At 38.1% G+C, this 25997-nt stretch overlaps 1 protein-coding gene across 2 annotated transcripts in view; it reads right to left on the reverse strand.

The window, feature by feature from the left end:
* The window catches only part of UBQLN1 (ubiquilin 1), a 47873-nt gene that overhangs the window by 19638 nt on the left and 2238 nt on the right, over nucleotides 1-25997 (reverse strand). For both annotated transcript variants that reach the window (XM_005582026.5, XM_005582025.5), the window contains exons 2-4: nucleotides 6244-6395; nucleotides 3238-3353; nucleotides 11-273 (exon numbers count right to left, since the gene is read on the reverse strand). In XM_005582026.5, the coding sequence (XP_005582083.1) occupies nucleotides 11-273; nucleotides 3238-3353; nucleotides 6244-6395 (531 nt within the window). The remainder of the gene's footprint in view (nucleotides 1-10; nucleotides 274-3237; nucleotides 3354-6243; nucleotides 6396-25997) is intronic.

Raw genomic sequence — 25997 nt, forward strand, 5'->3', positions numbered from 1 at the left:
TTCCACATACTTGTCTCATTATATCTGGATTATTCAACATATGACTAATTTCTGGATTTCTCTGTATCAACTGCTGCATTTGTGGATTGGCCATAATTAATTGTCTCATCAGGTCAGGATTTGAGAGCATGCTCTGAACAAAGGGATTTTCCATGATCTGGACCATCATTTCAGGGTTAGACAAAAGTTGTCGCTGCATCTGACTCTGGAGTTCAGAGAAGTTGGTAGTATTCAAACCCAAGCTACTCAGACCTGCAAGTCCCCCAAGGCCACCTAAGAAGACAAAGGGCAAAAACATACAAACCAAGTCAGAAAATTTATCATTAACATGACATAAACTATGAAGATGCAAAAAAGTATTAGTTGACCCAACAGTCTATCACAAGAAATCATTTAAAAACAAACCGAATACCTATTACTAATATTTAATTCCTATCATTGAAATTAGCCAAAAATTTACACTTTGGTTATTAAATTTAAGTAATAAAATCAACAAAATATATTTTCATGTGTGTAGTATAATACATAAATATATTTGGTCTTTCTCCTTGATCCTGAGTTACTAAAACCTTTGGAATTTTCTGAGTGACAGGAGTATCTTTTATTATTCATTACAAGCCCTTTTTGAAAATTATGCTAATGAAGTGACTTAGGCCCCTGGATAGCCTCAGAAAGGAGCTGGGCACCAGAAAGACAAAGTGATTAAAGGGCTGAAGCTTTCAGCCCCACCCACCAAGAAAGTGAGGGAAGGGAGCTGGAGATAGAGCTCTATGCAAATTCTTGAACAATAAGATTAAGAAAACTCAACATGAAAAGCATATCTGAGTGTTAGGAGAGTTGTGCGCTGAGGGGACCTGGAACCTTTGAGCTGAACTTCCATGCCCCACATACCTTGTGCCCTTATAATTCTCTTTCAAGATTTGTCTGTTTCTGAGTTGTATCCTTTATAATAAACAGGTAAACGTATAAGTGTTTTCTTGAGTTCCAGGTGCCATTCTAGCAATTATTGAACCTGAGGAGGAGGTCAGGGGAACCCCCAATTTAGAACTGGTCAGTCAGAAGTACAGGTGGCCTAGAACTTGTGACTAGTATCTGAAGTAGGGGCAGTCTTGTAGGACTAAGTCTGCTAACTTGTGAGATCGGATACTAACTGTAGGTAGGCAGTATCAGAAAAGAAACTGAATCTTGGACACAGAGCTGGTGTTGGACAACTGGCTGGTGTCAGAAAAAAACACTCCAGAATATGCCAGCTAAAGGAAGAAATAATAAATACACACACCAGACTATAGTTCTAATAATCTTTCCAAAAGACTAGTTTAAGTTCTATTAACAGGAAGCAGAATTCACCTATAAACTCTGGGTACAAGAGGGCTGATACTGCCAATCAAGGATACAGAATGCCAGGGAACACTTGGAAATAGATTTCTCTTTGGAGGACTTAAACCAAGGAGAAACCTAACAGAGCAACAGGATGACCAAGTGCTTACTTTGGTAATCACAAAGTGTTTACTTTGTAAAATTACATAACCAACCAAATGCATTCATTCCTCACTTACTAAGCACTTTTTATATATGCCAGAGACTGTGCTACACATGTATTGAGAATAAGGCAAAGAGAAAGACATTCTCAGAACTCAATCTAGTGGGAAAGACAGACAAGAAAATAAATGTCTACACAGATGTTAAGTACTTCAGTAAAGAATATTCACAGGATATTATGGTAATATAACCTAAGTGGAATGCCTACTTTCAGAAGAAGAGACAACACTTAATGAGTCTGGAGCATAAATACTTTGCAAGGAAACGTAAAGAAGGTTAGGAGGGGGACTGAATACTAGGCACAATGAACACCATATACAAAAAGCACAGAGATAAATGTATTAATGCATTCTTGAAACCACAAAAACTTCAGTATGACTAACTACAGTAGCAGATTGCAGTGCTCACCAAACATTTCATTTTGCAGCCTTATTATTTCTTTTGCACTTGGACAGGCCTATGTGAAATGCCAAAGGACTACAAGAAATGGTATGTGCCACTTCTGGTCAAAGTATAGCAGGTTCAACTTAAAACCCTTTAGCTGTCTCTTCTGCCATGTTCCAAACGGTAGAGCTATAATACAGCAGAATGAAAAACGACTTTCATTACCTTGAGTCTCTGAGGGACTATATGGACGGGCACCTTACAAACCGGTAAAAAGCAAGTAGCATGCAGAAAAATGTAGCAAGAAATGAAGCTTTGTTGTAATAAGCCACTGAGTTTGGCTATCTATTATCAAAAGATAATGGATAACAGCACTTCGGGGGATCACAAGGTCACGAGATCTACACCATCTGGGCTAACACAGTGAAACCCTATCTCTACTAAAAATGCAAACAAATTAGCCGGGCGTGGTGGCACACTCCTGTAATCCCAGCTACTCAGGAGGCTGAGGCAGGAGAATCGCTTGAACCCGGGAGGTGGAGGTTGCAGTGAGCCCAGATCACGCCACTGCACTCCAGCCTGGGCAACAGAGCAAGACTCTGTCTCAAAAAAAAAAAAAAAAAAAAAATCTTCCACAGAACCTCAATATATAAATCTAATACAGGCCAGGCACAGTGGCTCACATCTGTAACCCCAGCATTTTGGGACGCCAAGGCAGGACGCCATAAGCCAGGAGTCTGAAGCTGCAGTGAGCTATGATGGCACCACTGCACTCTAGCCTCAGTGACTGAGCAAGATCCTGCCTCTCTTAAAAAATAAAACAAAACTAATATAATAAAAGCAAAAGCAGTTTTAGGCTAGGCTGGCTTCCCAGACCCCTTTCCATGTGTTCAGGACAGTTACAAAATAACTAATGCAGTCTGATTCTTTCCTTTTACTGATGAAAAAATTATGATTCAGGGACGCTGGCTTATGATTAATAACCAGCTAACAGAGCGAGATTCCGTCTCAAAAAAATAAATAAATAAATAACCAGCTAATCTTACTCATACTAAATTATGTGGTAGTCAGATCAGGTACACACACACTACATCTCTTTCATTATTAAAAAGAAAGGCACCAACTGATATGTAAGAATATCCATATCCCTACCTATTTCCTTAATATCTACAATTATAGGAATATATAAGTTTTTTTTTAAATTTTTGTTGTTAAAGTGACATAACGTTTTCTTTTCTCATTTTATCTGAAGCTACCCAGGAAGGGAAAGGAGTATTTTTTCCCATCCCTATGGAGATGACTAAAGACACTTACCTAAACCAAAAGGGTTGCTAGTAGCAGAACCAGATGTGGAGTTACTATTAGGAGTTGATGATGTGGTAACATTGCTTCCAGCGGTATTTGTTTGCTGAGCTGAATGATCCTGAGGCCTAGGGAAAATAATTAATCACAGAGTAAGCAGTAGAGCTGATTATTTTTGAAAGAACCACTGAAATCCTGACATCTAGAAATAAAGAGTAAACTCTCAGATGAAATCAAATTATCATTTAATAAAAAGCCTGAGAAAACTAAGCGTTAGGAACAAAAAGTACAAAATAAAATAAAATCCTGCAAAATACAAAATATGCTGCAATTGCCCCTCCTCTCTGAGTATAACGTACATAAATATTTCATTAGTTTTAATCATATTGCTTATGTAACAGAGGGAGATAGGTTATTTCATAAGAGGGAAGTCAGTAACCAGTTACACCCACAAAGTTTGACTATATAAAAAACTTCTTTATCTTGGCCAGGTGTGGTGGCTCACGCCTGTAATCCCAGCACTTTGGGAGGCCGAGGCAGGTGGATCGCCTGAGGTCAGGAGTTCAAGACCAGTCTGGCCAACATGGTAAAACCCTGTATCTACTAAAAATACAAAAATTAGCCAGGAGTGGTGGTGCATGCCTGTAATCCCAGCTACTCAGGAGGCTGAGGAAGGAGGATTGCTTGAACCTAGGAGGTGGAGGTTGTAGTGAGCCAAGATTGTACCACTGCACTCCAACCTGGGCGACAGAGTGAGACTCTTTAAAAACAAACAAACAAAAAAACCCACAACTTTTTTATCTATCCCCTTCTAGTTTTTGAGGGTTATGAGCCAGTTTTACTAAGGCCCCTGAAATTCTTGAAAACAATAAAAAGTGAGAGTTCACCAAAAGAAAGTCAATCAATATGATTAATAATTATTACCTTTTTTTTTTTTTTTTAAAGACAAAGTCTTGCTCTGTCACCCAGGCTGGAGGTGCAGTGGCATGATTTCGGCTCACTGTAACCTCCCCCTCCCAGGTTCAAGCGATTCTCCTGCCTCAGCCTCCTGAGTAGCTGGGACCACAGGTGCACATCACTGTGCCGGGGCTATTTTTTGTATTTTTAGTAGAGATGGGGTTTCACCATGTTGACTAGGTTGCTCTGGAACTCTTGACCTCAGGTGATGGCCCTGCCTCACCCTCCCAAAGCGCTCAGATTACAGGCGTGAGCCACTGTGCCTGGCCTGATTATTATTTAGTATTATCTCTAAAAGGAAATAAGCCAGGCAAGGTGGCTCACACCTGTAAAGCCAGCACTTTGGGAGGCCTGATCTGAGGTCAGGCGTCTGTGACGAGCCTGGCCAACATAGGGAAACCCCATCTCTATTAAAAATACAAAATTAGCTGGGCATGGTGGCGCATGCCTGTAATTCCAGCTACTTGGGAGGCTGAGGCAGGAGAATCACTTGAGCCTGGAGGCAGACGTTGGAGTGAGCCGAGATCGTGCCACTGCACTCCAGCCTGGGCGACAAGAGCAAAATTCGTCTCAAAAAAAAAAAAAAAGTAAAGAAATAAAGAAAACCTTTCCATGATACCAGACAAGAGTTTTGAATCTCACTCCTTGCTTCTTTCCCTGACTTTAGCTAAGCACACATTTTTCCATTTTAACATCTCTGAAATCAGGATCTGTCTTTCAATTGCTGACAGCCAGGCATCAACTACATTCCTGCACATGTAGTCTACATGACTTCAACTGAATGCCTGGCTACACTGTTGTACCATACATGACAGGCTTAATTACCACATTAAGTGTCTTCAAAAAAATTACACCATTAATCGGCACTGACAGAAGTTATCATGTATTCAGAATAGCACCAAAATAGAAGGAATATTTTGAATGAGTAAAGCAAGTATTTGCTGTTGGTGAATACCAGCATAAAAACTTACAGAATGAGTGTTAATGGCTTGGAACAAAATCCTGGAGAAAATACTGGAGAGCTCTTTTAAGAAATGCTGCACCACCAACACTCTTTGACAGAACAGAATTTGATACTGTATGAAAAAATATGGACACTGACAACTAAGTCTTTGTATGTCATGCAAGAGTGATACGATAAAATTCCATACCCACGTTAAGTCTAAAGGAGCTCTTCACTAAGCATAAAATAAACCTTTTAAGTGACAAGAAAACATCAATTCAGTTAGCAGTATTCTTTCGTAGTGATACACAAAGGTATCTCTTTAAAATTGGTGGTGCCAGCTGGACACTGTGGCACACCTACGGTCCCAGGCTGACATGGGTGCATCACTTGAACCCAGCCAGGGCAACACGGCGTGACTTTCTCTCTTTCAAAAAAAAAAAAAAAGTTCCTTAGACTTAATGAAATATGATTATCAATTTGTGGTTTGCTAAGGAGATAAGTCATTCACGATCTTTGTCTAAAAATTTCCTTACTAAAAGAAAAGCTGGGCTGGGTGCGGTGGCTCACACCTGTAATCCCAGCACTTTGAGAGGCCAAGGCGGGCGGATCACAAGGTCAGGAGATCGAGACCATCCTGGCTAACACAGTGAAACCCCGTCTCTACTAAAAATATAAAAAATTAGCCGGGCGTGGCGGTGTACGCCTGTAGTCCCAGCTACTCAGGAGGCTGAGGCAGGAGAATGGCATGAACCCAGGAGGCGGAGCTTGCAGTGAGCCAAGATCTCGCCACTGCACTCCAGCCTGGGCGACAAAGTGAGACTCCGTTTCAAAAAAAGAGAGAAAAGCTAAAAACTTGCTTGTTCTAATGCAAATAATTTAGATATAATAACTAAATACCAATGAACCCTGTAAAATATGAAATGGTTATCTGACAATCGCGTAAGCATTAACATGCAATCACTTTTTTTAAAAAAAAAATTATCGACAGCAAGGAAAGAATTTTAACTATTTAAATATTAATGACAGGGAAAGTAATTTACAGCCAACACTAGTTACTTTTAGAAGTATGAACATTTATCCACGATTTTAAAGCTGTACATCTTCCGAAACCATACCTGTTTTGCGTTTTAATGACAAGGTGAACAGTAAGTCCATCATGAATTCCATGCTGACTCAAGGTATCTTGATCTTTCAAAATTTTTCCAGCAAATATCAACACAAGTTGGTCAGTATGCGATTTAAAACGTTTAGAGATTTCTTCCTTAAACTAAATAAAAATAAAGTAAGTATGTATTACAGTTGTTTGCACAGCACCATACAGTCTAGTTTCTAGAGGTACCTCATAGAGGCCTCTACTACAGACACTACAGTTCAAACACCATAATGCCAATGTTCCAGGAGGCTGAGGCAGGAGGACTGCTTGAGCCCAGGAGTTCAAGGCTGCAGTGAGCTATTATCACACCACTGCACTCCAGCCTGGGTGACAGAGCGAGATCCCGCCTCTAAAAACAAAACAAAACAAAAACTCCCCAATTCAGACAATATAGAGATGCGTCCTTCTTATGTCAGTATCTTGATCTTAGTAAGAAATGATTATCATTTCATCTCTAACACAAAGGTCTTATTATAGTGCACATATCCTATGTTCAATCCTCTGCTAAGGCCTAACAATGCATTGCTTCCCAATATCCTTATTCTTTTTATGTCAACGAGACCAGATTTAGTTCGAGCCACAATTAGCTCTTACTACGTCCAAAATAATCTATTCCTCAGACTTCTATCTTCAGTCCTGTTCCTTTCTTTCTAGTTGAATATAGTATACACAGCCAATCTCATATTCTTGGCCTGGGGGTGGAGTAGCTCTAATGCAAATACCCCAAATCTGAAATGCACAAACATTCAAAACTTTTTGAGCATCCATGACACTCAAAGGAAATGCTCACAGGAGCATTTCAAAACTTTGGATTTTCACATTAGGAATGCTGAACCAGTAAGTATATAAGGCAAATATTCCAAAAAAAAAAAAAAAAAAAATCTGAGACACTTCTGGTCCCAAGTCTGTCTGTTTAAAAAAAAAAAAAAAGTTTTTGGATAAGGTATACTTAATCTGCATTATACTGACCATCCTTCCCACTTATTTTATTCAATATTTATTAATAAGCAGTACTATGGAAAATCAAAGACAAAAGACACAACTCTTTCCCTGAAGGTGAACAGTCCAACGAGAGTCAAGTAAAACCATGAAGTCCACAGGAAGCATAAAGGGAAGTCAGAGAAGGCTTTCCATAAGTGAAAACTAAAGAAAGACTACAAAGCTGCCAATAAAACCTGAAGAAGGCTTTCCAGGGACCAGACATATAAAATCAGACAAAAGAGCATCCTGCTATAAAGAAAAACTTACTTATACTATTCTCAGATCTTTAACAAAATCACCAGTATGCTTAGGTTTTACCAGACTGCCCAAATAGGAAAGCTTCAGAGTGGGCCCAGGAATCTACATTAAAAGACTGGCTCAGGAAATCAGTCCAAATTCAGAAAAGAATCACATCTTCAAATCACTCTACCTCACTGTCCCACAGCAATGGATCGCCATAGACGAGGAAACTGCTGCCAAGAAGGTTTTTGGAAATACATAGGGGCATTTTTCTGGTTGTCACAATAAATAGACATTAAATGATAGAATGTCTGAGATTTTAAAAATCTTATGGGGACAAGGAAGGGAAGGCATATATAAATAACATGGTAAGCTATGTATCATTGTTGAAAATCAGAGATAGGTACATGAAAGTTCCTAACACTCTACATTTGTATATGAATAAAATTTTCCATAATCAAATTACAACAGCCAATGTAAACAACTGGTTTTTAAAAAATCTATTTTACCTTTGTCAACTCCCATACACATTGCTAACATTTTGAAAAATACCAAAAAAAAGCATAAAGATAACACAAAACTTCGCTTCAGTAAATATTTTGAAGCTTTTCCATCTGCATTTTCTTTCCTTTATTTGAAATCATACGATACATAATCCTTTTATCTAAGACAAGCAATTTCCAAGTAACTAAGAGAAAATCTTCATAGAACACCATTTGCATGATATTCTATATCTAGAAACAGGTCATAATTTAACTAGCCTCCCATTATTAGACACCTCATTTTCCCTTTAGTAGCCATCCGAAATAATAATATAATGAACGGCAGAACACATGGTTTGTAAGGATTAAACGAGAATGTATATAAATGCAAACATCAGGTATATAGGCAGTAGTCAATCAATGGTAGCTACTACTATGCCAGTTCTCTTAATACTCAACAATTTTGTGAGGAAGAGAGATTTTAATCCTATTTCGGACACAGAAAAAGAGGTTACAGATGTCTCCCTTCCCCCCACACTGACACAGCTAATAAACTGGGAGTTAGGATTCAAACCTAGATTTGACTTCAAAGACAAACCTATCCAGATTAACTATTTTTCATATGCAAAATGAGGGTAAAACTAGATTTGTGTTTCTTAACCTGAAACTCAGAAATCTTCTCCAAAATCTTTGATATCCCTCATTATTCTGAAATGAATGACTTTATTATAGAACATACAGTTATACAGCATTTTACCACATTTTAGGATTTGAAGGTAAGATGCTAGATTAAAGACACACATCTGGCCGCGCGCAGTGGCTCACGTCTGTAATCCTAGCACTCTGGGAGGCCGAGGCAGGCGAATCACAAGGTCAGGAGATCGAGAACATCTTGGCCAACATGGTGAAACCCCATCTCCACTAAAAATACAAAAATTAGCTGGGCATGGTGGTGCGTGTTTGTAATCCCAGCTACTCAGGAGGCTGAGGCAGGAGAATCGCTTGAACCTGGGAGGCAGAGGTTGCAGTGAGCCGAGATTGCCACTGCACTCCAGCCTGGGTGATGAGAGCGAAACTTCGTCTCAAAAAAAAAAAAAAAAAATGCATCTATTCTTACATCCTTTCAAATACTCACAAAAACAACAGAATTTTTTAAGCTTCATGGAGACATAACTCATACCACATAATTCACTCATTTAAAGTATACAATTCAATGATTTCTGGAGTATTCACAGATATGTGTTAGTCAATTTCAGAACATTTTCATTACCTCAAAAAAAATCTATACCCTACAGCTATCACCTACCTATGCCTCATCACTTCCAACCATAAGAAACCAGTAATTTATACTTTCTGTCTCCATAGGAGTATTTCATATAAAGGCAGTATTATAACATATGGTCTTTGTGACTAGCTTCTTATACTTGGCATGTTTTCAAGATTCACCCATGTCATAGCATGTATCAATACTTCATCCCTTTCTATGGCCAAATAGTATTCCATTGTATGGATATACCACCTATTTTGTTTATCCACTCATCAGGTGATGGGCATTTGGGTTGTTTCTACCTTTTGGCTATTATAAACAATGTGATACATTTATCTCAGAGAAAATGACAAACTAAATGGGCAAAAATGAATTAGTAAAAACAGAAAAGATATGAACAATTAACATATGACCTAACTGGGCATACACAGACCACCAAACCCAACAACTGCAGAATAAGCATTCTTTTTAAGTGCCTTTACTAAATTTGACTACATATCCTGGGCCATAAAGAAAGTCAGCATATTTCAAAAAATTAAAATTTTACCAAGTTGTACTCTGTGACCACATGCAATTAAACTACCAAAAAGATAACAAGAAATCAAGTGTTGATCAACTGGAAAAGATGACCTAAGTGGGATACAAAAAGACCTAACCATTGTTTTAAAGGGGTACCATATACTGAACTATCATTAGCAGAGTAAAAAGATAAGCCCTTAAAGGGACAATTTGCAATACAACCAGCACAGCTCAAATCCAGATTTCATAAATGTCTACAAATCACCAAGAAACACAACCCAATTGAAAAATGGCCAATAAATTGAAACAGGAATTTCACAAAAATAAAATCCTTTTCATTTAGATGACAAACAACACAGATAACGTTAAATTAAAACCAGTGACAAATGCACTGAAGGGTTCAGTTTAAGACTGTTAGAGTGTTACAGAGGATGCAGAGCAACTGGAAACCACACACACTGTGGGTACAAGTATAAATCAGTACATTTTAGAATAACATTTTGCAAGAGAAGTTGACCATATGCTTACCGCATGACCCAACAATTCCGCTATTTAACAAATTACATGTCCACAACAAATACATCAACAAATACAATCAAGAACATTCGAACCAGCATTACTTATATTAGCCAAAAACTGAAAGCAATCCAAATGTCCCTCAACTGTAGAATAAACTAAAGTGCAGTCATGTACTAGATTACCCCCAATGACAACAAATGAACTACTGCCACATATCATCATGGATACCTCAACACACAGCAAAAAAGCCAATCACAAATGAAGATAAATTGTATGATTTCATTTATATGAAGTTTTTTGTTTTTTTAAGGGTTGGGAACAAAATCCATGGTGTCCAAAGTGAGAATAGTGGTAACCTTAAGTTTGAAAGTGACTTCTTGGGAATTCGTATCATGTTCTACTTTCTTGACCTTTAGGCTAAAACACAAACCTGTACATTTATGATATATGTATTCTTCTATGCTGTACTTTAATAAAAATAGTTTTAAAAGTTGACTGTGAACTTTTAAGCTGCAGCAGGGGCTGGGTGTGGTGGTTCATACCTGTAACCTCAGCACTTTGGGAGGCCAACATAGGAGGATTGCTTGAGCCCAGGAGTTGGAGGCTGCAGTGAGCTATGATTGTGCCACTGCACTCCAGCTTGGGCAACAGAACCAGATCCTGTCTCAAAAAAAAAAAGAAAAAAAACAGAAACATCAGGAAGTCGAAACACAGGTAGCCTGCACTCCCGAGTATTTCAATTTCAAATTATTACCTTCCCCAAAGCTAAAATATGCCTTACTGAGGGCGGGTGCAGTGGCTCATGACTGTAATCCCAACACTTTGGGAAGCCAAGGTGGGTGGATCATCTGAGGTCAGGAATTTGAGATCAGCCTGGCCAACATGGAGAAACCCCATCTCTACTGAAAATACAAAACTTAGCCTGGCATCATGGCACACACCTGTAATCCCAGTTACTTGGGAGGCTGAGGCTTGAAAATCACTTGAACCCAGGAGGAGACGTTGCAGTGAGCCAAAAATCGCGCCACTGCCCTCCAGTCTGGGTGACAGAGCGGGACTCGTCTCAAAAAAAAAAAAAAAAAAAAAAAAAATATATATATATATATAAAATACATACATACATGTCTCATCTTGGGCAGGTCAACTGAAAGGAAATGGAATGAAGAGAACTTAGTTTTAGGTAGCAGATCAGACTGGATATAAGACATGAAAATGACAACAGAGATGATCACTGAAGGATAAAAGATCATCCATTAACATAATACGTAGCAGAGACAATTAAAACCTGATATCCAAAACAGCTATAATCTCAAAATCTAGTAGAACAGCAATGAATAAAGCTCAGTTGAACCTCTGGTAACATTTAAAGACAGGAGTCTCCTAACCATGAGTTGTCAGCATCAGTACCTGAAAGATAATCAGGGCTTTCTGGACAGACTAAGGACTTCTCTACAGTGTCCCAGATGCAGAAGAGTAGGACACTACAGTACACATTCAAAAATTACTTCCATTAATCATTATTATACAGCTATGCTGTACCTGGCATCACACACACATTTTCACATTCATTCCTTACAACAAAACCTCAAGAAACCCAACCAAAGTCCTGACAGACATGTGAGAAATCATGTTCACTCACAAATTTACAGAGCTGTTGACAATTAATGTCATAGATACTGGGATCCTCCAGCCTTATGGGACTCTTGGTTCTGGAGGGACATCTTAATCCTGAAGTACGAATTTACGGCACTTTATGCTGAAAGTTGGAAAACACGTTAAAAATGGTGATAGCATACAGTATAGTTCTAGGGAACTACAGAGAACTGCATATGACTACCATTTATAACTCAGTTCTTATTTTAACTGTCAAACAACCAAGGTCACCTAATTTAGATATTAGAACCACTTCCAAGTAGAAGACTACTGTTAAATTGATTTGTTCTGAGTAAAAATGATACAAAACTTGGAACGAGCAAGCAAAAACCAAGAGATAAACAACTGTGTAAGTTCAGCTATCTGCCATTCTATTTGAAACCAAGATAGATGAATCTTAAGCTTAATTGTACCATGCCAGATATGGTACACTTCTCCAAATAAACCATATTTTAGGGTTTATTAATTTAACAAAATTAAATCAAGTTAAATAATGTAGTACTTTTATCTAAATGGAATTTGTCCTACAGCTAAAAATTCTGCATATACTTCAAATATCTTTAAACTTCTATTCTGCTTCCTACAGAATAGAGAAATAGCTTTCAGATTACACTGTTTTCAAAATTTCTAGAAATTTTCTCTAACATTTGAACTTAACTTCCTTGTCTGTTTAATCTACACTTTTATCATACAACAACAAAAATCAGAAGCTAAACAGTACTGATATAGAAAAACTTAATTAGCCATCTTAGAAAATCTCAAAGCTGTTTAGACAGAGGTAGCTCACTGACACTATTCCTCTGCAGAAAAATAAAACTTATTACAATTATACAAAATATTTTCGGTCGGGCGCAGTGGCTCACATCTGTAATCCCAGCACTTTGGAGGGCCACAGCGGATCACCTGAGGTCGGCAGTTTGAGACCAGCCTGACCAACATGGAGAAACCCCATCTCTACTAAAAATACAAAATTAGCCAGGCATGGTGGCACACACCTGTAATCCCAGCTACTTGGGAGGCTGGGGCAAGAGAATCGCTTGAACCCGGGAGATGGAGGTTGTGGTGAGCTGAGATCATGCCATTGCACTCAGCCTAGGGCAACAAGAGCGAAACTCCGTCTCAAAAATAATAATAATAATAATAATAATAATAATAATAATAATAATAAATACTTTCATCTAGGGAATAGCCAGAACCATAAAGGAAGAATTTTGTAATTTCCATTAAAAAGATTACCTACATTAAATTATTCCTGTCGTTAAGCCTATGTGGTCACTATTAACTCAAAATTAAAGATAGATGATAGAATGGGCTTGAAAGTATCCATACTTCCTACAGGATGTACATCCAACTCTGGTCTTGCACTGATAACCTATGATAACTACAGGCCAGAGAGCTGAAAGCTTGGAATTAATAACCTTTTTCTCAAAAACCGTAAGAATCAAAATTCTAATGCACCTTGAATAAGCAATTTAATGATTTCAAAATGAACCCAGCACGGACAAAACAACTTTCAGTAACCCCTCATTTTTTTCAACATCATCCAAAAGCCAGGTGTTGCACATGAGTGGATTCTCCAGCTAACTGAAGGTTACCCCTGTGTGAGCACCAAAATTGTTTTCCATTCTACTGAATGTAATTTTAACTTTGATAATGCTGAGTTACTGGTGTGAATATCAACTGCTGTTCTGCAATATAGTGATAACTGTTCCAGACTCTCAAGGTATCCTGTATCTGCCTTTTTCTTTTCTTTTTTTTTTAACCAGACTGTCAAGTTCCTGTCTTGAAAGCATACCTTCTTTCTCCCCTAAATTTTCTATTTTTAATCTGAGGAAGAAAAGCAGCAAATAATTAAGAGTTAGAAAACCGTATCAAATAGAATGTGCAAAGAATGTGAAATGCTGTCCTGAAATGAAAATGTCTAAGATACAGTGTATCAACTTTATTGTGCCAATCTCAGCTGTTGAGGGTCGACTTTGCTTACTCCTCATTCTCGACTGTTTTTGAGAAGAAAATGAAACACACATATGGAGGGAAGAGAAGAGAATCAAATTAGGAAAGAATATTTTTGAAACACGGAGGCCTGAATTCAAATCTTGGTTTTGCTACATACTAGTTCTGTAACCTGGAGGATGTAACCTGTCTCTGAGCCTTGGTTTCTTCATTAGGAACAGAGATATCTATTCTGCAGGGCTGATGGGAGAATTATGAGACATGGAAATCGCCTGGGCACAATTCACTCACTAAGATATTCAAATATTGCTAATCTAATTATTCAAGGATAAGCTCTAAACTGTAAACACTTTGAAAATGGAGTTAATCTGACTTTAAAAGCAACACTGTCACCCTTTACAAACATTCCAAAATCCAAACATCCAAACTTGCTTTTAAACAACCATTATCTCACCCTATTAAACATCCTGGGGGGTGGGAATCAACCTATCCAAAAATAAAATTTACTTCAGCTCTGAAGATAAAACATTCACAAATTTCCCACAGAGTCACATATTAACAGCATTTAGCCAGGGTTCTCTAAATAGTTATCTGAATGCTGTATTCAAATCTTTGCTATTTCAGTATCTTAAGGTAGAGATCCTTCAAGAGTCTATTTTTGAATTAGCTCCTTACTCAATATTGCTAATAACATTTGAAAAAATGTCCATAAATCATCCACATACATGGTTCTGTCAGTTATCATTCTCCAAGAGTCTGATGTTTAACCTTAAAGTTAGTAGTATTATTTAAAACACTGCATAACCCTTTATACAAGGATGCCAAGTATGAGAAACAACCACACTGAAAATGTAACATATATGAGAAAGGGGCACTCTCTCATAAAACTGTACACAGCCACAAATGTTAGTGTATTATTTAGAAAATTTATTTTTTATAATCTCTCTGATTTAAATCTGATAAGAATTACAAACTAAATATATCACTATTCACATGCTAGGATAGATATACTTCCTTCTACTGCAAAAACTTGAAACTCAATTCGCTGCTGAACAAAAGGCTGTGGGGAAAGAAACTAATATAAGTAAATCATATAAACTCTGAGTCAGGTACTTTATGCATATGATGTCACAAAATCCTCCAAACAATCTACTGAAACTGGTATTACATGATACGTTAAAAATGTAGCCAGTGAGGCTGAGATGATTAAAGCTCCTTACCCATCATCGGATTTCTCCAATTCTAAGGTTCATGCTTTCCTTTCTCAAAATATTCATAAGCAAACCAAAACAATAAATCACAAAAATAATAAATAACAGTCTAGTGAGCTAGTTCTACATGGAAAGACTACCAAGGTAATACAAGTAAAAAGAGTAAGATAAAGAAAATTGTGGGTGGTTGACCCCATTTGCTTAACAAAAGTCAAAAATTATATATGAACATATAAACACCTTTCTGGACAGAATCACCAAAAAAAGAAAAAAAGTTAACTTTACCTTTTATGCTGAATGTCCCCCCACCTTTTTTTTTTTTTTTTTTGAGACTAAGTCTCACTCTGTCGCCCAGGCCGGAGTGCAGTGGCACGATCTTGACTCACTGCAACCTCCACCTCCTGGGTTCAAGTGATTCTCCTGCCTCAGCCTCTCAAGCAGCTGGGACTACATGTGTGCCCCACAACACTGGCTAATTTTTTAATTTTTTTAGTAGAGATGGGGTTTCACTATATTGGCCAGGCTGGTCTTGAACTCCTGACCTTGTGATCTGCCCATCTCGGCCTCCCAAAGTGCTGGGCTTACAGGTGTGAGCCATCACGCTTAGTCCCCTTTTTTATACTTTTCAACATCATTTGAATTTCTTAATTTTAAAATAAAAATATGCATAAGGTATTTTTTAAATGTAAAAGTTATATCCTTTAAGAAAACTGGAAAGAGCTTTAAAGAGTAAAAACAAAAAAAATTACCCCCAAGTTTTAGACATCTATATAGCAGTTGCTTAACCAGTAAACCAAGCAGACTGTTGTCATATCTACAGGACATCAAACTAACTCATAGTTGTATAATTATACCTAGAAAAATCAGAGTTCAGGTCTAGCAACAATATTTTGCAAATACATACATATATTTTCATGCCTATAATAAATGGAATCTGTTAAGTATGCTAATCCAATAGTCTCTGTAAACAGCGGCAGATTTAAGTATCAACTTCAGTCTCTAAAAAAAGCTCCTAATCTCAATTTAATGGTATTTGTATAGTTTAACTTCACTTTTTATTATTACTATTATTTTTGAGTCGGAGTCTCACTCTGTTGCCAGGATACGGTGCAGTCGCATAATCTTGGCTCACTGCAACCTCTGCCTCCCAGGCTCAAGCGATTCTTCTGCCTCAGCCTCACGAGTAGCTGGGACTACAGGTGCGCACCACCATGCCCGCTAATTTTTGTATTCTTAGTAGAGATGGGGTTTCACCATGTTGGCCAGGATGGTCTCAAACTCTTGACCTCATGATCCACCTGCCATCATGATTGTATATACTTATGAAGCACAATATGACATTTTGATTTATGTAAACAATGTGGAGAGATTAAATCAAGCTAGTGTATCACCTCTCTTATCTTTTTTGTAGTAGCAGTTGTTGGTACAGGAAAATAACTGTAATAATGCCATCAGACATTTAAGATGACTAAGAATAAACACATTTTTCCAAAATTACATTCTTAAAATATTCCTAAGACCAGCCTGTCTGGGCAACACAGCGAAATCTTGTCTCTATAAAAACAAACAAAAAAATAAAAAACAAAAAAAAGTACAAAAAATAGCTGGGCGTGGTGGTGCATGTCTGCAGTCCTAGCTTCTCCAGAAGCTGAAGTGGGAGGATCACTTGAGCCCAGGAGATCAAGGTGGCAGTGAGCTGTGATGGCACTACTGCATTTCAGGTTGGGTGACAGAACAAGACTCTGTCTAAAAAAGGAAAAAAAAAATCCCAACTAGGTACAAAATATTGCAAATAAATATTTAAAACACTATTTGGTCATTCAATAAATACTTGTCTACTCAGTATGTGCCCAGGCCACAATTCTAGGCAACCTGGGATTAGAAAGTAAGCACAACAGTCCCTGCCCCTGAAGTTCTTACAGTATTGCGGAGCCGGGCGGGGGGTAAAGGAGACAATCCATATAATCACAAAATGGTATCAGAGATTATAATCAATGATCGGATATAAACTGGTGCATCCAATAACCCTCTGATGAACTAACATTTAAATAAACTTTTTTTAAAAAGATAAGAGTATTGCTATGTTGCCCAGGCTGGCGTGGAACTCTTGGGCTCAAGTAATTCTCCCACCTCAGCCTCCCAAGTAGCTGGGACTACAGGCTTGAACCACCACACCTAGCTCTTCAATCCATTTTTAAAGACAGAAAAGCCAGTCAAAGGAAAGTCAAGGCAGTTTGGGGCACTGGATCGGTGAGGCCTCCCAAGTTTGTCACTGGGTTTGAATCTAGAGTCTACTACTTAATATATGTATGAATTTGATCACATTAATAATATGAGTCTCAGTATCTTTTTTTTTAAAGACACAGTTAGGCCGGGCAGGGGGGCTCACACCTGTAATCCCAGCACTTTCCGAGGCAAAGGCGGGCGAATCATGAGGTCAGGAGTTCGAGACCAGTCTGGCCAACATAGTGAAATCCCATCTCCACTAAAAATACAAAAAATCAGCTGGGTGTAGTGGTGTGCACCTGTAATCCCAGCTACTCAGCAGGCTGAGGCAAGAGAGTCGTGTGAACCCAGGAGGTGGAGGTTGCAGCGAGCTGAGAGTGCGCCATTGCACTCCAGCTGAGGCGACAGTACAAGACACTGCCTCAAAAAAAAAAAAAAAAATTTTAAAAAGGCAGTTTTCCTCTGTCGCCCAGGCTGGACTGCAGTGGCGAGATCTCGGCTCACTGCAACCTCTGCCTCGCAAATTCAAGCAATTCTCCCACCAGTTTCCCAAGTAGCTGGGACTACAAGCGTGCACCACACCCAGCTATTTTTTTTGTTTGTTTGTTTTTTGAGATGAAGTCTCACTCTTGTGCCGCAGGCTGGAGTGTGATGGCGTGATCTCGGCTGACTGCAACCTCTGCCTCCCAGGTTCAAGCGATTCTCCCACCTCAGCCCCCTGAGTACCCGGGATTACAGGCATGCGCCACCATGCCTGGCTAGTGTTGTATTTTTAGTAGAGACGGGGTTTCTCCATGTTGGTCAGTCTGGTCTCAAATTCCTGACCTCACATGATCCGCCCGCCTCGGCCTCCCAAAGTGCTGTGATTAGCGGCACGAGCCACCATGCCCGGCCAGCATCTTCATTTTTTAAAAAAAGGATAATAACAGTGTTTTCAGCATAAAGTTGTGTGACATTTTAAGAAAATATAATGCATCATGCTTTACAAATCAAGCCTGCAATAAATATTGGCCATTATGTCACTGTCATTAGCAGCATTTGCAAAGGCCCCAAAAAGGGGGAGAAAGAGCTAGTGATATTTGAGGGTAGCGGAAGAGACAATACAAACTGGCTGAAATGCAATGAAAACAGGAGAAAAGGTAGGTGGAAGCACATCCTGAAAGCTTTATTAGCTATGCTAATTCAGTAGTCGCTAGCTACATATGGCTATTAAGCACTTGAAATGTGGCTACTTCAAACTGAGATATACTCTAAGTGTAAATTACAAAATATATTTCAAAGACTTAGTATTTTAAAATGCAAGATATTTTACAGTCTTTATATCAATTACACCTTAAAATATTTTAGATATACTGGGTTAAATAAAGCATATTAAAATTACAATAGCCAAAAGGTGGAAGCAACCCAAGTGACCAGCAACAGATCAAAGGATTTTGAAAATGTGGTACATACATACAATGGAATATTATTCAGTCTTACAAAGTAAATTCTGGTTGGGTGTGTGATGGCTCACACCTATATAATCCTAGCACTTTGGGAGACCAAGGCAGGCAGACTCCTTGAGCTGAGGAGTTCAAAACCAACCTGGGCAAAGTGGTAAAACCCTGTCTCTACAAATAAATACAAAGTAGCCTAGCATGGTGACATGAGCTTGTAGTCCCAGCTACTTGGAGGGCTAAGGCAGGAGGATCACTTGAACTTCAGGAGGTGGAGGTTGCAGCAAGCCATGATTGTGCCACTGCACTCCAGCCTGGGTGACAAAGTGAGACCCTGTCTCAAAAAAAAGAAAAGTAAATCCTGACACATGCTACAACATAAATGAACCGTGTGGACATCATACTAAGGGAAATAAGTTAATCACAAAAGGCCAAACACTGTCTTACTCCACTTATATGAAATACCTAGAGTGGTCAAATTCAGAGACAGAAAGAAGAATGGTGGTTGCTAGAGGTGGGGGAATGGGGAAAATGGGGAGTTACTGTTTATATGGTACAGGGTTTCAGTTTTGCAAGATGATGAGTTCTGGAAAGGGCTGGTGGTAACGACTGTGAATGTACTTAATGTCACTGAACCGAACACTTAAAAATGGTTAACGTGATAAATTTTATGTGTGAGTCACCACTATTGAAAAATTAACTTCAGTCTTTACTTTTTATTAAAGTGGCTAACAGGAAAATTACATATGTGGCTCATACTGTTTTTTATTTTTAAGACACCAAGTCTCACTCTGTCACCACAGCTGGAATGCAGCGGTGCAATCATAGCTCACTGTAACCTCCAAACTCCTGGGCTCAACCCTGCTGAACTAGCTGCTACTACAGGTGTGTGCCACCACACCTAGACAAATTTTTATTTTTTTGTAGAGAGGCTGGTCTTGAACTCCAGGAGCAGGGGGCTGCAGTGAGCCATGATCACTGAGCCACGGTGCTCAAGCAATCCTGCCACCTTAGCCCCGCAAAGTGTTGGGACTACAAGCGTGAACCACTGAGCCCAGCTCACATTGTATTTCTATAAAAAATAAGTCATGGTAAAAATTTCCAATAAGAAATGTTTTGATGAACAAGATCTAGTAACAGGAAGTCCTAATACCAGCGTAAGCAAACTTTCTGTTACGGGCTAGACAGTAAATCTTTCTGGCTCTAGCAGTCACACGGTCTATTCTGAAAGGAGCCATAGATAACACACTAGCAAATGGGCACAGCGGATTTGGACTACCAGTTTGCTGGCCCCTGCCCTAAGGCACCCATTATAAGCAATGGCTCTTAAATTTTCATAAATTTTGTGAGCCAGTTTAATAACGGTATCTTGAAATCTGCCACAGTGACAATATTTACATCATGGAAATCCAGCAAACACTACAAATCAGTGTTTTTCCTGAAGAACGGGTTGATAAACCAGCATTTTCCAGCGAACCACTCACTATGTAATGAATTAACTTCTCTCCTATACATCTAAAATTATATTCATCATGAACCACCTTTGAGAGAAATGGATAGCTATTCAAATCACTTTCTGTGCTCTGTGGTTCAGATGAGAATCTCCAGCTAAGAAAGGTGGTTCTAGAAGAATAATGTTCCAGGCAGAGAAGCAAGAGTGAACATCATGAAGCAGTCAAGAGTTGTGCTTGGAGAGTGGTGACCTTGGGGGGAACAGCTTAAGAGGAAGCTTCCACAAGAGGGCGGGAAGCTACGAGATTATGTACATACTACACTCAGTAAAGGTTCAACAATAAGTAATTACTGAATATGTATTCTTGTACATAATGGACTAGATTCATATGTAAACAATTTATTGAGCCCTAGGCTCTGGTAATACAATGGTGAACAATCACAGCGCCTCTCTAAAGAGAAGGAATCACATAAATATACAATTTTAAGTTGTGATGAATTCTTATTAAAAACAGGCTGCTGTGAGAAATCCAATAGGGGATCCCAATCTAGTCTGGACAATCAGAAATAGATGTTACCTGGAGAAACTGACCTTTGCATTAAGATTTAAAGATGGAAGAGGAATGAGCAAAGAGTGTTCTTGCATTCTAGGTAACAAGAACAAACTGTACAAAAGTCCTCAGGCAGGAAAAAAGTATTAACAGGTCAAGGAACTAGAAGGTCAATGCAGTCAGCCAAGCAAGCAAAGAAAGAAGGCATCTGCAGAAAATGGAGAGGGCACGGAACTGTGTTACATAGCGCCTCTCTACCCCATTATATATTCTAAGACCAACAGGGAGCCATTAGCTTTACACAGAGAGTGGCAAGCTCTGATTAACATTTTTCAGAGATCACTCTTGGAATGGCTGGCAGGAGAGTTATAGAAAAGTGAGGCAACTTACCATTAGGCTACTGCAGTTTCTAGGCAAGAGGTAATGGCAACTTAGTGGAGCCACTACCCAATATTTTAAGGACGTACTTAATCTATTAAATACTCCACCACAGAAATTTTTGCTCTCAGGACACCATTTTACAACTTCAGAAATCCAAAGAGTTTTGTTTATTTATAGTTGTTGGTATTTATAATATTAGAAATTAAAACTGAATAATCTTTAAAAATAAATTCATTTAAAAATAATACACTATATATTAATATACATAACATCCTTATGAAAAATAGCTATATTTTCTCAGTGATAAGAGTGGCATTATTTTAAATTTTTGGAAATCACTTTAGTCTTACAACAGAAGACAGCTAGATTTACATATCTGTTGTCATATCCCACACCTTAAAGACTCTAGCCAAGTGCACTGCCCAGTTTTGAGAAAATTAGACTGAAAAATAAAAACGACGTCTCAGAATTACTATGAAAATCGTTTCATCTCATGGTCCCCTTAACAGGATATAGGGACCCCCCAAACCACACTGAGAACTACTGCTCAAATAATAAATGGCAAATTTGTCTAGCAGGCTTTCCAGTTTTCCTCAGAATGCCTCCAGCAAAAATAATAATGAAAATAAAAAGCAAAGTAATCACAGTAAGATACCATTTCACAGCCAGTAAGATGGTTATAATCACAAAGACAGTAACAAGTGTTATTGAGAATGTGGTAATTGGAATCCTCATGCATTGCTAGTGGAAATGTAAAATGGTACAGACACCTTGGAAAATAATTTGGCAGCTCCTCATAAAGTTCTACATACAGCTTTAACCCAGCAATTTCCACTCCTAGATCTACACCCAAGAAAAATGAAAACATATGTCCTCACAAAAACTTATACATGAGTGTTCAGAGGCATTAGTCATAATAGCCAGAAAGTAGAAACAACCCAGTGTCCACCACGTGAGAGAAAAATAAAATGTGGAATGCTGTTGGCAACACAATGGAATGTTATTCGGCAATAAAAAGGAAGGAAGTACCGGCACATGCTTCAAACAGGGATGAACCTTGAAAACATTATGCTAAGTGAAAGCCAATCACAAAAGACCACATGATTCCACTTACAACAAATGTCCAGAACAAGCAAATCTATAGACAAAAAATAGATCAGTAGTTGCCTAAGGCTAGGGGGCCCAGGGAGAAACGAAGGGCAACTGCTAAAGGGTACAGGGTTTCTTTTGAGGGTGATAAAAACGTTCTAAAATTGACTACACAACCCTGTGAAGGTATTACATCAATTACAGACTTTAAAATGGTGAATTGTATGGTAGGCAAATTATACTTCAATTATGCTGTTTCTTAAAAAAAGCTAAGCAATCTCTGTTAATCAGAATCATTAAATAACGAGTTTTTCAGCTGTTCAGTATTAGAATAAAGCATATAAGAAAACAATGATCTTAAACTTTTTATCAGATATCTTACTATACTGATTCAATCCAACCTTCTGGATAAGATGTTGTCCAGTAGAAATATATATGAGCCACAAGTAATTTTAAACTTTTAAGAAGTCATACTGAAAAAAAGTTTTTAATAAAAGGTCAAATTAAGTTTGATCTTTTAACTCAAATCTGCAAAATACTATTTCAACACACAATATATCAAAACCATTAAGATATTTAAGTTATTTTGTTCATACCAAATTTTCAAAATCTGGTGTAAATTTTACACTTAACAACACATCTCACTTCAGTCCAACCACATTTTAAGTACTTAATAACCACATGTGGGTGATGGTATCAAAGTGGACAGTATAGTTCTAAATCCACACTACACAGTATAACATTAAATGTTGTGTGTGATGATGACCCTAAGGCAATTTCCCTTATCAAAGAAAGGCTCAATTTGACTCAGTACGTTTAAATTACGTCTAAGTATATTAATATTTTCCCAGAAGTCTGCACTGAGAGAAGGCACTTTCTAAAACCAGAGTATATACTGCCTGGACATTTCAAGCAAATGTATTTCAAAATTTTTACACATAACCTAATAGTCTATGAAATCCCAAAATAAGCTAATTAGAAGTTATATGGAAACTCCCCTCCATTATCTGCACTAATGTCTCACATATATAACGTCTCCATTCTTCTAGATGTTATCTTGCTCGTGGATGCTTGGAAATCCTCAAAGCTCTTTTCAATAGCTGATGATGAATAATTAACCAAAAAAAAAATCTCATACACAGGGCCTTTGTGCCACTACACATTGATGCTTTTGTATCTATTTACTTACATACAGGTTGAGCATCCCCAATCCAAAAATATGAAATCTGAAATGCTCCAAAATCTGAAATTTTTTAACACTATGACATCACATGTGGAAAAATACCATATGTAACACCTTTGCTTTCTGATGGTTCAATGTATAGTTTGGTTCACTCACAAATTTATTTAAAATATCATATGAAATTACCTTCAGACTGTGCATAAAATGCACAAGAAATATAACTGAATTTCATGTTTATATTTAGTTGCCATCCCCAAGATCTCATTATGTATATACAAATATTCCAAAATCAAAAAAAAAAAAAAAAAGAAAATCCAAAATCCCAAACACTTCTGGTCCCAAGCATTTCCCATAAGGGATATTCAACCTGTATTATGAAAATCTCTAATAATGACAGCACCTTGGAATACACATAGCACAGTTTATATTCTCACTACCTATTCTAGCTACCTGTAAGTAAAAACTTATGTTACTCAATTGATTCTGAGTGCTCCATGAATAATAAATTTCACTCTAAATTGGAAAATAGCTTCAGCTTTATTAGTAACTGTGAACAGGTAACATTACTAAATACCAAATGTATACAGCACTGTAAAAAATTAAGGCATCCTGTTTCTGCCTGTTGGTACTCACGACCAGAAACCAATGGAAAAATAGGAAAATAAATTACCATCTTACAACTTATTTCACAATTTACCCAAGAAGTTTAACATAATTTCATCTAATTATTACAGCATGTTCACATAAACATCATTTGGTATAATGTGTTAAGGAATCTACATTACATAGAAATACTTATTGGAAGAAATTTTAACTTACAGAAAATGGAATTTGCCTGATACAGAGCATAAGCCTTCAATATTATCCTCTGGAGGTCTGTCTTCAGCTTACCCTCTGACCTTCCAAAATTAGGTACAAATTTTAAAGACTAAATATTTCCCAATTTCTAACTGGACATTTTCAGTGGAATTTTAATGTCATTAAGTATTTTTTAATGACAAACTTTCATCTGTAGCAAATAGTTTCAATCAAACCCTTTAAAATTTTTAAATTATAAAATGGCATATCTTTCGTGCTTCAAGTAGATTCTACAAATAGGTCATTTGAAAACTGCTTTTCTTTTTCTTCCACATTTTCCTGTATCTGTTTCCCTTGCATATACAAGCCCAACTTGTCTTCAGGTTCTCTGGTGTGGTGGTAAGCGTCAACTTTTATCACATTTTCTGCTTCGACATAAAACAATTATCAAGAATTTAAAAATTAACTGCCATCAGAAAAGCTACTTCAGAAAGACTTTAATTTTATCTATTAACAATTCGTTTTGGGCTGGGTGCCCCGTGGTTCATGCCTGTAATCCTAGCACTTTGGGAGGCCGAGGCAGGTGGATCATGAGGTCAGGAGTTCGAGACCAGCCTGGCCAACAAGGTGAAACCTGTCTCCACTAAAAACACAAAAATTAGCCGGGTGTGGTGTGGCACGCGCCTGTAGTCTCAGCCACTAGGGAAGCTGAGGCGGAAGAATCCTTGAACCCGGGAAGCGGGGGCAGCAGTGAGCCGATACCACGCCATTGCACTCCAGCCTGGGGGGTGACAGAGTGAGACTCCATCTCAAAAAAAAAAGAAAAAGAAAAAAAACACACACACAATTTGGTTACAGCAGAGTAAAATATAAGCATTCACAGAATTTATAATTTTAATTTTACCATCACAAAAAGCAAAAACATCCTCACAGCTATAACATCATATATTAACTGAAAGGAATTTTTCCATTTATAAAATATTGACTATTTCTAATCTTCTGCAGTAAAATGCTGAAAGCACCCAGGATGGTGGAGGCATGAATCAGGAATCCTAGAAACCAGACCTGAACTTTAAAACTTAATATGGCTACACCCCCACTAAAATAGCTAAAATTAAAGAGACTGACAAGATCAAAATGTTAGCAGGGATATGGAGCAACAGGAACTCCCATATATCTTCGTTGGTGGGATGGTAAAATGACACAAGCTTTTTTTTTTGTACATGTGCTGCTGAAGCCAGCACTACACAAGCTTTTTTTTTTTTTTTTTTTTGAGATGGAGTTTCGCTCTTGTTGCCCAGGTTGGATGGCAATGGTGCCATCTCGGCTCACTGTAACCTCCCTCTCCCAGGTTCAAGCAATGATTCTCCTGCCTCAGCCTCTGGAGTAGCTGGGATTACAGGTGCCTGCGGCCATGCCCAGTTAATTTTTGTATTTTTAGTAGAGACGGGGTTTCACCACGTTGGCTAGGCTAGTCTCGAACCTCAGGCGATCCACCCGCCTCAGCCTCCCAAAGGGCTGGGATTACAAGTGTGAGCCACCGCGCCGGGCCCACAAGCATTTTTTAAAACATAATTTCTCACAAAACTAAAACATACAATTGCCCTATGACCTACTCAAACCAAGTCTTAAGTATATAACCATGAAAGAAAAAAGAGTCCACAAAAACACTTGTATAAGACTGTTCACAGTAACTAACTGGAAACAGCTCAGGTGACTTTCAACAGTGAACAGATTATGGTATATACATACAGTGGAAAACTACACACCAATAA

Source organism: Macaca fascicularis, chromosome 15, assembly GCF_037993035.2.
Source record: "Macaca fascicularis isolate 582-1 chromosome 15, T2T-MFA8v1.1".
NCBI classification, from domain to species: Eukaryota; Metazoa; Chordata; class Mammalia; order Primates; family Cercopithecidae; genus Macaca; species Macaca fascicularis.